The sequence below is a fragment of the Xenopus laevis genome, chromosome 5S (genome assembly GCF_017654675.1).
Source record: "Xenopus laevis strain J_2021 chromosome 5S, Xenopus_laevis_v10.1, whole genome shotgun sequence".
NCBI lineage: Eukaryota > Metazoa > Chordata > Amphibia > Anura > Pipidae > Xenopus > Xenopus laevis.
The window spans coordinates 139,468,151-139,480,694 of record NC_054380.1 but is presented as its reverse complement, the minus strand read 5'-3'; the positions used below and the strand labels follow the sequence as shown (position 1 = coordinate 139,480,694).

At 38.2% G+C, this 12,544-nt stretch overlaps 1 protein-coding gene across 1 annotated transcript; it reads left to right on the top strand.

Moving 5' to 3' along the window:
* The first annotated feature begins 1,095 nt into the window (after positions 1-1,095).
* pomc.S (proopiomelanocortin S homeolog) lies at positions 1,096-7,814 on the top strand. The gene is given in 3 exon segments (NM_001163390.1): positions 1,096-1,117; positions 4,292-4,434; positions 6,815-7,814. Coding segments are annotated over 2 exon segments (783 nt in total). The 5' UTR covers positions 1,096-1,117; positions 4,292-4,305; the 3' UTR covers positions 7,469-7,814.
* The last annotated feature ends 4,730 nt before the right edge of the window (positions 7,815-12,544 follow it).

The following is a 12,544-nucleotide window of genomic DNA, read 5'->3' as shown; positions in this document are numbered from 1 at the left end:
GATCCGAAACGCGTCAGGCTGTGCCTAAGTGCCCCAAATCTACAATCTTTTTACACATCTGTCTGGAAGACTGCTCTTTGAGTGCCTGCTCTACTGTGATCCCTTGGCTGAAGGTTTAGGGCAGTGCACTTGGACCTCTTCCAGTACTTGGTAAGTTAATATTTTTGAGACCTCATTTGATGCATCTAAGTCTGGAACAAACATAACTCTCAGGGCATTACTGCTTAGCCAATCATGGCATTAGAAAGATCCAATGTAGAAGAGTCAAGTGCCAGTCCCAAGAGGAACAGTAACAAGACATAGAAAGATTGCCGTTACATGGTGCCAGTTTATACATAAAACTTCCAATAGCATGACACTTATTTTTCTTGCATGAAGGTTTATTCCATGCTATGGTTATTCTCTTCCCAATGATATGGAACTATTTATTTGCCCCACTGTGTAGCAAATGCAGCCCAACCCTTTGCTTTTTCTTGCCCATTGCAACTCAAGGCAAAATGGCACCTGCTTTCACATATTTCGTTAATACTTGTCGTTGACGCAGTTGAGACCCTTTGTGCATTTAGCAGAGGCGGATAGAGGTCATTGTCCGCACTGATCTCCATGTAAAATGTCCTTTCTGGCCAACACCTGTTTCTCTCCCAAATAAATGGAAACCGACAGTCAAACCCTGATTAAAGAGTCACAAAACAAATTGGGTCCAACCTGCTGAGAATAAACCATTTACGTATTTGTGTTGATCATTTATTGCTATTTAATGCCTCTGCAATGGCTGAATAGCTTTAAATTAATCCCCGTTATGAAAGTTCAATCACAGGGGATTGGGGAACCTTTGTCTTTCTATGGGGAAGGTGCTAATCCCTGTTGTCCACGGAGATATCATGTATTTGACTTTCCATCAACCTTTTCTTTCCTAATCATCTGTTCTGTCTCTTACATGTAACCTTATACCCTGACTTTTCTCCTCCTCTTCTGCTGGGAAAGGTCTGTCCGGAAGATCCTCCGTTCCATTCACCCCCCGAGACAATGCTAAAATGTGGTATATAAAGACCAGCCCTGGAGATGAGACAAGAACACAGGCAAAGAAGTGCACAGCTTGGGACTAGTGAATCAACAGGTAAGAAAGCCACAAGAATATCTCCTGTTGCCCTTTATATGTATATATATATGTACATAATGTCTTTATATATATATATACACATTATGTACAGCTTTCCTCTCCTCATCCAGTCTTTCCCTGCTCTCATTCTTTTATTACATTTTTAAACATATTTTTATTTTCTTTTGATTTAAATTTAGGAAAGCCCTGCTATTTTTTAAAAAAAATATGTCATTATGTTTTTATGAATACAGGTGCCTTTATTGATCAGCTGATCTGTAATACTATTTTGCCGTCACAAATTGGCTGCATTTCAATTTCAAGACAAAACTCCGTTCAATCAGTTGAAAATGAGTTTTAATGAGGATATTTGTGATGCCATTTGTTTTATAATGATGACATGAATTCTAGGTGTATTGTTTAACTGCTACAGGTCTATAACGATGGGTTAATGGTGAGACATATATATATATAATATACACACATACATATAGTTATTGAATAACGCCGCCGCAAAGAAAACACTTTATTCTAGAACTCTTAGAAGTTAGGAGTAGAAAGGCTCCATACAATTCATACAAAGGCACCAAGGTTATTTTTCTGTGTGTTCTGTACATTTATTTTCTTTCACCCGCTCTCTGTTCAGAAAAGATATTTTATTTTTGCTTTATTTATCTTTTATGGGTTTATGTGACTCTGATAAACTTGTGTATAATTTGTATCGTACACCAACGTTAATGTTGTTTAATTTCAGTTATTGATATTATGTGAAATTTTTATTTTGCTCCACTTGCAGTTATATTACACACAGCTGTCTCACTATCACTCTTTTTCATATCTCTCTATATCTATATTTGTATTTTTACATTTTTTATATTGCTTTTCTTACAGTTATACACTGTGTTAGAGAATAGACAAAGTTTTTTACTTTCATTCTTTTTCATATCTATCATCTCTCTATTTATCTCTCTCTCTCTCTCTCTCTCTCTCTCTCTCTCTCTCTCTCTCTCTCTCTCTCATCTATCAACTCTCTATCTATCTATTTATCTATCTATCTATCTATCTATCTATTATCTATCTATTCATCTATCTATTATCTATCTATCTATCTATTTATCTATCTATCTATCTATCTATCTATTATCTATCTATTCATCTATCTATTATCTATCTATCTATCTATCTCTATCTATCTATCTATTCATCTATCTATCTATCTCTATCTATCTATCTATTCATCTATCTATCTATCTATCTATCTATCTATCTATCTATCTATCTATCTATCTATCTATCTATCTATCTATCTCTCTCTCTCTCTCTCGCTCTCTCTCTCTCTCATCTATCAACTCTCTATCTATCTATCTATCATCTATCTATCTATCTATCTTTCTCTGCCATCTCTCTCTCTCTCTCTCTCATCTATCAACTCTCTATCTATCTATCTATCATCTATCTATCTATCTATCTATCTATCTATCAATCTATCATCTATCTATCTATCTATCTATCTATCTATCTATCTATCTATCTATCTATCTATCTATCTATCTCTGCCATCTCTCTCTCTCTCATCTCTCTAACTATCTATCCATCTATCTATCTGTCTATCTGTCTGTCTGTCTGTCTCTGTCTCTCTCTCTCTCTCTCTCTTATCTATCATCTATCTATCTATCTATCCATCCATCCATCCATCTATCTATCTATCTATCTATCTATCTATCTATCTATCTATCTATCTATCTATCATCTATCTATCTATCTATCTATCTATCTATCTATCTATCTATTATCTATCTATCATCTATCTATCTATCTATCTATCTATCATCTATCTATCTATCTATCTATCTATCTATCTATTATCTATCTATCCATCTGTCTATCTATCTATCTATCTATCTATCATCTATCTATCTATCTATCTATCTATCTATTTATCTATCTATCTATTATCTATCTATCTATTATCTATCTATCTATCTATCTATCTATCATCTATCTATCTATCTATCTATCTATCTATTATCTATCTATCCATCTGTCTATCTATCTATCTATCTATCTATCATCTATCTATCTATCTATCTATCTATCTATCTATCTATCTATCTATCTATCATCTATCTCTCTCTCTATCTATAGACATATGTAATTGATTTATATTCTTCATTCATATACAGATATGGGATCTGTTATCTGGAAACCCGTTATCCAAAAAATCCGAATTATGGAAAGGCATTAACCCATAGCCTCCATTTTATCCAAATAATTCACATACCTATTTCTGTGTAATAATAAAACAGTAACTTGTACTTGATCCCAACTAAGATATAATCAATCCTTATTGGAGGCAAAACCAGCCTATTGGGTTTATTTCATGTTTATATGATTTTCTAGTAGACTTAAGGTATGAATTACAGAAAGATCCGTTATCTGTAAAAACCCCAGGTCCCAAGCATTTTGGATAACAGGTCCAATACCAGTGTGTGTGTATATATACATACACACATTATATATATTCGCTGGGATAAACATCAATATCAGTATTGACCTGATTTCTTTTATGAACCCATATTTGCTTTATTAACTTCAAATGATGGATTTGTTGGAACCGGTCATTCCATAGTGATGATTCAGAAATCTGTCCCTCCATCCACTCCTTTTAGGGGGGGGTACAGTCTCATTACAGCATAGGCTTCCCGTCTTGGATGAAAAAGAAGTCATTGGAAAGATTTATTTTGACATCAGACTTGATATATTTTTAAAACTGAAGAAAATCATCTATAGAATTAGGGGGATATTTATCAAAATCGGAATGTATTTGATTTTTTTTTAAAAAAAAACTCCAATTTTTAGTTTTTAGCATTTGGAGTTTAATAAATAACCCCCGTTTTAAGTTTTTTGTAGCCTCTAAAAAGTTGAGTAACCACATTCTGCCATTTTCTATTGCTCAGTTTAGTAGATATGACTATATCAGCTATTCAAACTAAATATCAAATTGACCAGAGCATCCATTAAACCTGTAGGACATAAGAGTCCATCATTATAGGGATGATCTTGTCACCATATTGTAAAGTTTAGAATGTTACAAAATACACCCCATTAATTCTAAATATATGTGAAAGTATTTTTAATATAAGACAATATATTTTCCATTGACCTCCATTTTTTTTTTTTCATGTCTTTTAGCCTCCAGTTCTGAAATGTTTCGGCCACTTTGGAGCTGTTCCCTTGCAATACTCGGAGTATTTATATTCCATATAGGAGAGGTGCAAAGCCAATGCTGGGAGAGCAGCCGATGTGCAGACCTGAGCAGTGAAGATGGTATTCTGGTGAGAGAAACTAATATTATGTGAGGGTCCAAACCAGTGACATATATCTCAAGGCATTGCAGCTCCTTCTGGACCTTTCAGCTGTTGGTTCTTGAAGGTTGCAGTTAGGAGGCCACAAAGACCAGCAGGGTCCACATTATCCAGTTATTGGGATTGGGATTAAAATAATAAATTGAATGGTAGACTATAGTGTGTGTGTTTGATAGATCTATTTTCTATATTGCCTTTATTCAATTATTATTGTTATTACTTATAACTTTCTATATTTCCTTTATTCAATTATTATTGTTTTTAAATAATAATTACAACAGCTCTTAATTGGCTCATTCAGTTGCCCTAAAACGTTACCATCACGTAACTCGGAAAGGATGATTGATCAAAAAATTTGAGCTAGTGGTATTCCTATTTTATATGAGGGGTTATTTTTGCCTGAAAAATACACAGTTGCCATTGTTTTCAAGTTTAAGTTTTCCGATTTTAAAATTTCAAGATTTAAGCGGGCCATACACGATAAGATCCGCTCGTTTGGCAAGGTCAGCAAACAAGCTGATCTTCTCCCAATATGCCCACCAACGGAAGGTTTAATATTGGGTTAATTCAAACGTTCAGCCCTACAAGCCGAACGATCTGATTACAACGAAGAGAATGGATGCGGAACACTTCAACTAGCCAATGTGGTCCTCGATAGCCAAAAAGATCAAAACTCCCTGATGGAGACCCATTGGAAACCCTCATACATTGGCAGATATCGATCTAAAGAACTGATTGCGGCAGCTTTAATGTGCCCGTGCATGGCCACCTTTAGAAACCCAAAACATTCTTGAGCTGAACATTTTGCCCATTGTTTTAATTAAGAACTAGCTATGGTTTCTGTTATTTTTGGCACTAAAAAAGACAAACAAGTATAATCACTATTTGCTGTCACTTCTTGTCCCAAAGAACTTCAAAGGAGAAAGCCCCTCATAATAAGTTGCTTAAAGCCTGCTGCTTAGATAAGTGAGAGGTTTGTTTGACTATGTTCACTAAAATCCAACTTTTTGTTCTTAAAAAAACTCAGACATTTGAATTTGTCAAATGTCTCCCTGAATTTGGAAACACAAGATTTTGAAAAATTCTGAACTGAGCCCTGGATTCGGTTCTCCCCAAATACATTTATTTTTAAATGTTTAATGTATATCGGAACAACTTTTTATTTTTAATAAATGCGAGTTGTTTCCTTATAAGATTTTAAAAATATATATTTTGTCAGCCTATGAGACTTTTTTACATTCATATATTTATATCTGATACATCGATGTTTTTGTTTTTTTTAAAAAAGTATTTGCAATCAGTCTACAGAACTTTCTCCTTTGGAATCTCTTGATGAGCTCAGTTGTCTTATACACATTTTATGTTAAAATGTCTATCGGCCTTTGGCCTGTGATATATGTTTAGACAAAGCCTCCTTCATAATCTAGAACAGGGATCCCCGACCTTTTTTACCCATGAGCCACATTCAAATATAAAGAGTTGGGAAGCAACACAACAATTAAAAAAATCAAACAAGTGCTGTGATTGGCTATTTGGTAGCCCCTACATGAACTGGCAGCCTACTAGAGGTTCTGTTTGGCAGTTTTGTATGCAGCCAAAACTTGCCTCCAAGCCTGGAATTCAAAAATAAGCACCTGCTTTGAGGCCACTGAGAGCAACATCCACGGGGTTGGAGAGCAACATGTTGCACTTGAGCCTCTAGTTGGAGATCACTGGTCTAGTCCAATGGGATATACTATCAGTTTCTTCCAGGGATATGCAGAATTCTAACATTTTTGCATTTGGCTGAATACCAAATTCCCAAATCCAAACCCAAAGTTGCATATTCATATTTGAAAAAAATAATAAAAAAATCTGTTGGGTTCAGTTGTTCGTGGAAGTAAAGTCACAAGACTCTCATGAATCTAGAGGAAACTGGGGATCCAGGATTCAGGAATCGGCCAAATCCCAAAAAGATTTAAAATATTCTGATTTAGCTGAATCCAAGCCACATCCAAATCTTTCTTCAACAGATACACACAGCCCAAAATTTTTGGATTTGCTCAAATACTAAATCATCCACAAAAGATTCAGCCAAACACCAAACTCAAAGTTGTAAGTTCAAATTTGAGAAGAGTAAAAAACTGTTAAGTTTAGATGCTCATGACTGCAAAGGGTCTAAAAGAAACTAGGAATGCCAGGAATCCAGGAATCGGCTTAATCTTGTGTCTGGTGAAATAAAAATAGAGGTGAAAACCTGAATTCAGAGCATCCCTAGTTTCTTCTGCCCAAGGTCTGATAAAGGAAGTGGAGATAGAGAATATGCACTAATGATAGTAGCTAACGAGATATATTTTTTTGTCCCTGGTAGGAATGCATTAAGGCATGTAAAATGGATCTCTCAGCTGAATCGCCTGTGTTTCCTGGAAACGGACATTTGCAACCTTTGTCGGAAAGTATCCGAAAATATGTGATGACCCATTTTCGGTGGAATAAATTCGGAAGAAGAAACAACACAGGGAATGATGGGAGCAGTGGAGGATACAAACGCGAAGATATTTCTAATTACCCTGTATTGAACTTATTTCCCTCCAGTGACAATCAGAATGCTCAAGGCGACAACATGGAAGAGGAACCAATGGACAGGCAAGAGAATAAGAGAGCCTACTCTATGGAACACTTCCGATGGGGAAAACCTGTTGGAAGAAAGAGGAGGCCCATTAAGGTGTACCCTAATGGAGTGGAAGAAGAGTCCGCTGAGAGCTTCCCCATGGAGTTGAGACGAGAATTATCCCTAGAACTTGACTACCCAGAAATCGACTTGGACGAGGACATTGAAGACAATGAGGTGGAGAGAGCATTAACCAAGAAAAATGGGAACTATAGGATGCATCACTTTCGTTGGGGTAGTCCCCCCAAAGATAAGAGGTACGGGGGATTTATGACTCCTGAGAGGAGCCAGACACCTCTAATGACTCTTTTCAAAAATGCCATCATTAAAAATACCCACAAAAAGGGTCTGTAGGGATCATTAGGGTACTGTTTCCATCCAGAGCCCCATCCAGATGCACCAGCATGTTTTCAATAGATACAGTTCCATTCATCCAATGATCAATGAATCTTCTTTGTAGTAGGATATTTATCACACTTTTTTCACTCAATGTTTTTTCTCCTGTTTCCCTTAGTTTGGAAAGTACAATACGGGAAACTCTCCGATAAAATGCTGACATGGTAATGTTGTACATATAGAAAGAAATAAATGATTATATGAGCGCAAAATCGGATTTTTTTCAGTTTGCTAAATTATTTTCATATCTGATAAAAATTGTACAAAATTGTAAATGAATGGAAAAATAAAACTTTCAGATCTTACTGGCTATCTGACTGTTCATTTTCTTCATTGATGCCTATATCTACAGCGTATTGATATGTATACAGGGCATTGATACCTGTATATTTGGGGCACTAATGTATATATATATATATATATATAAACAAGGGAAAGTTGTGCTCACCACTATTTTTTAAAACCATTAGGCGGGGGTGCAATGAGGCTGTGACCACAAAATACATATAGACAAATACAAGAGTCCTCTGCACTCAACCCATTATCAATATATTTAAGACAGAGACATTTTGTGCTACTGCTACTGAAAAATGCCTTACCCTTTAAACAACACAGGGATTGTTTGTCCATATATTACAATATAATTAAGCTGAACAACTACGTCACAGTCATCCCATATCTGGCCAGTCCTACGCTTAATTTTATATGATTCATTAAGAATTCTATTGCTTCATTATACATTTTACAAAGGGACTAAGTTTTACCTGCAACTTACTCGCTGCTTTCAAAGTAAAACTCCCAAACTTGGCTGCCCTTTTATTAGACACCAGTGGGATCACCTGACTATAGCTGGGAAGGGTGGGAGCTACAACATGGAGCTGGTCACTGCTCCTGTATAACTATAACAAACAAGGGAAAGTTGTGCTCACCACTAATTTTTAAAACCATTAGGTGGGGGTGCAATGAGGCTGTGACCACAAAATACATATAGACAAATACAAGAGGTCCAGTTATAGTCAGGTGATCCCACTGGTCAGTTCTCCTAATACAGGTCAGTTCTCCTACCTAACCAGGAGTAGGCCTACCGCCTGTCTCCTCAAACCAAATGAAAAGGAAGTACAAACAAAGTTCCAACCTTGTAGGGATTCCAAAAATCTCTCTGTGCTTTTCTTTCTCAGACTGCAGCTCTCCCACTCTGGCTTGAGCTGCCTTTTTAATTATTCACCTGAGATTCCTCAGGATAACACAAAAACACCGGGCTGGATTAACAGTCCCAGAACCACTCTGTTAGGAACCTGGGGCATAAATAAGCTCCGTGCAGGACTTTCCCAGGTATCTTAGTGGTGAACTCACCACATAATATATATAATACCCACATATAGGTATAGAGAGAGAGAGATATTATTCTGTACATACAGACCCTGCACTTTTCCTCTTCTTTACACTGAGGTCAGAGGGAAAAACATTGATTATACTTCATTCTTTTTGTACATTTGTTCCACAAACCTGCGATTCACTCTATTCTTTCTCATTAAAGGCATCACTGGAAGGCAATAACCTTCGCTGCACAACATGTGCTTATGAGCGGGGGCCCGACCATTATCCTTTACTAAACAGCTTCCCGAAACAAGAGTTGACCCCCACAGCACTTTAATACAACACAATCAGTTCAATAGTGAATGGGGGGCAATGTCACTTAGGCAGCTTGGAGAATAAGGGCCCTACTTTTTGGTTTCATGCAATTTGTCCTATTTATTTCAGACTCTAATTTTGGAACCAACTCAAATTCTTTTGATGGCATAATGAGAAATAAGCTTTGTTAGCACTTGATATAAATGACAGATGTTCTATAGGCAGACTTTTTCCTGCATTTCCCTGTGCCTTTTGCTGCCACCCTTGTGCCAGTTTACTGCCCAGCCAGTCTTTCTCCATTCCTAAACACCACAGTTATGTTTATTTATTAATTCCCAATAATAGCAGCGGAATCAGGTTTACTTTCTACATATTTAGAATGATGATGTACCGAGGGGATCCCAATCACAAGGTTGGCTGTATGATAGTTCTCTCTCCACTTTAAGCTTTAGACATTGTGCCTGCTCCTATTTACAACAGGCAGTTTGGGGTTCAGGAGCAATGGGGTGGTTGGGGGCCTGGGGGTGTGTGCTAGAGATTTTTAGCAGGGGGGCCTGATGTGATGTTCACTGCTGGTCTGAAACCCACCCTGAACCCCCTCAAGCTACTTCAGACCCCACAATATCCAGTGGAAGTTGAAGTTGTACATTTGCTGTACCCAAAGATGCGACTTCTAGAGAAAAGGGCATTGCAATATATTCTGAGCAGCGAATTCTTGCTTCACATATGTCAAGCCGGCACATTCATGGATTCCAGCACATGTAATGGAGAAGATGTGTAACTGGAATTTTATTGTATGGAACATTAACCAAATAGCCTCTATGCAGCTTTTGTGTCACAATTGCAAACTATTCAGCCATTCCCTGCCTTTTCACCTCTATGTCTACAAACTAATTATACTGAGCTCCTACCTAACGGGAGAGAGGCACAACAGCAACACAATTATACCTCAGGGACGTGGGGATAAATATATTATAGGCACGTGGCATTGCAATTAAATGGCAGGAGCAGCAATGCCTTTTCCACACAGAACATATGCAAAAAAGAAACAGAGGCATAGATTGGAGAGAATTATATCTGGCATGTTCTGAAATGTGGCAGGAGCTCCAGGTACCCCGAAAGGCAACACTGTGAGCTGGAATAAGCCATCTGGGGGTAGAGGTAAAAGAGGAACCTGCTAGTAACCCTCAGAAAGGTGAAACTTTTCCAAATACATGGCACCGTTTAGTTCTCAATTAGTTCTCCCACCTAACTTGAGGGCAAGACAATACCTTACCCCGGCCATAAAAACCTACAGCATACTTTCTTTAGTATTAGCACCACCCAGTCCCCTCCCATGGGTAATACCTTCCTCCTATATGTGTGGGGGTCCCATGTATTTTATCCACTTGGTACAACCAAGTGCAGCTATACCTTGAAAATTAAGAGGCCCCACAGGAAATTAAGGTACTTCATTTAATGCTTTTCAACAATTTAGTTGGTTTGGTTTTCAGGTCCAATAATGTAACTGCCAGTAGGGTCCAGTGAGACATGTGAAAAGATTGGGCTTAATGAAGTCGTTTGCACATGGATAGGAAACTGGCTACAGGATCAGGTACAGAGGGTGTTTGTTAATGGGACATTCTCTACTTGGAGTAAGGTTCTTAGTGGGGTCCCCCAGGGCTCAGTATTGGGGCCACTTTTATTTAACTTGTTCATTAATGACTTAGGGGAGGGTGTTGTAAGTAATGTATCAGTGTTTGCAGATGAGACAAAACTATCAGCCCAATTAATTCCATCCAGGATGTGGCACTTGCAACAGGATCTTGACAAACTGGCAATCTGGGCAGCTAAGTGGCAAATGAGATTCAATGTTGATAAATGTAAAGTCCTGCACCTGGGATGTAACAATATCCACTTATACCCTTAATGGGACTGCACTAGGCAAATCCATAATGGAGACGGAGCTTGGAGTCCTTGTAGATAATAAACTTGTCTGTAGCAAGTAATGCCAGTCAGCAGCATCAAGGGCAAATAAGGTCTTGACTTGTATTAAATGGGGCAGAGAGTCACGGGAGGAGGGGGTCCCACTGTATAGAGCACTGGTAAGGCCCCATCTAGAATATGCCGTACAGTTTTGGTCTCCATCACTCAAACAGGACATTATTGTATTAAAGAGGGTACCGAGAAGAAGAAATTTTTAGCTATGTGGAAAGACAAGTACAAGTTGATCCAGGGACTGGTCCCATTGCATTTTGGAGTCAGGAAGGGATTTTCCCCCTCTGAGGCAAAGTGGAGAGTCTTCAGATGGGTTTTTTTTGCCTTCCTCTGGATCAACTGGCAGTTAGGCAGGTTAAAAAAAATTAAAAGGTTGAATTTGATGGACGTGTGTCATTTTTTCAACCTAACTTACTATGTATATCATGTCTGAATTTGGTCCAATAGTCAACAAGGACAGGGCAGGTCCAGATTAAATGATAGATGTTTGGGCAAATAGAGTGCATAGAGGGTTTCAGTGCCATGATGGTAATGCGTATGAATAGGATAGGCATCCTCCATTTAATTGTAAGTGGGCAATTGTTTTGACAACCTTTTTCAGGTAGTCCCCTAGAAGAACAGCTAAGAGCGGAGATTGATATACAGTTGGGGGGGTTCCATTCCTTGGTTAAAGAATTGCCCTGTCAATTTAGTAACTGCCCAGGGGTGTCAGGGTTCCCTAGTTTTTATAAGGGGGAGCCACTGCATGTTTTGTCTCTGTGATCCCAACTTGCTGGAGGAGGTTCTGTGCTGAAGGGCCTGGGGCAAAGGCAGGTTCCAGTAAAAGAAGTAAATACCAGGAAACCCTATGAGTGAGGGGCAGGATCAGGGTCATTATCAGAGCAGTCACAGGCTCCAGCGAGAAGTAAATAAAGGGTTAATACCCTGTGGTGTCACTCACCATCTTAGGGACTCAAGCGGTCAGGTTTGAGATTTCTGGGGTAAAGAACCACTGGAAGCATTGCCTAGCATTCATTAAATAATCAATAATTATACCATCTAACAGAACCTACAAAGAGCCCGCCATGTAACCAGTGCTGTACCAGGAGTTGCAGCGAGTTGTAATTTGACTGGCTAAGTCCAAGGTAATCTATCTGCAAGTATTACAGAGCAGAGACACCCCATAGCAGTGGGATATTTCTTACCATCTCCATGTATAGACAAACAAGGGCAATCCCTAGTGGGAAAGTCCTGGCCATGTTCCTCCTACTCATCATATCAAAGGTACTTGGTGCAAATGTCCTACACATGTGGGCAGCTTCAGTTTAAGTATCCATTGACAAGCCAACTCTCACCCAGATATTGAAATGCCAAATATACCAGGGCTCTACACTTCAAGCACCAGGGTCCAGCTTGTGGTCCTCCTCCCTTTGACCTACTTGACAC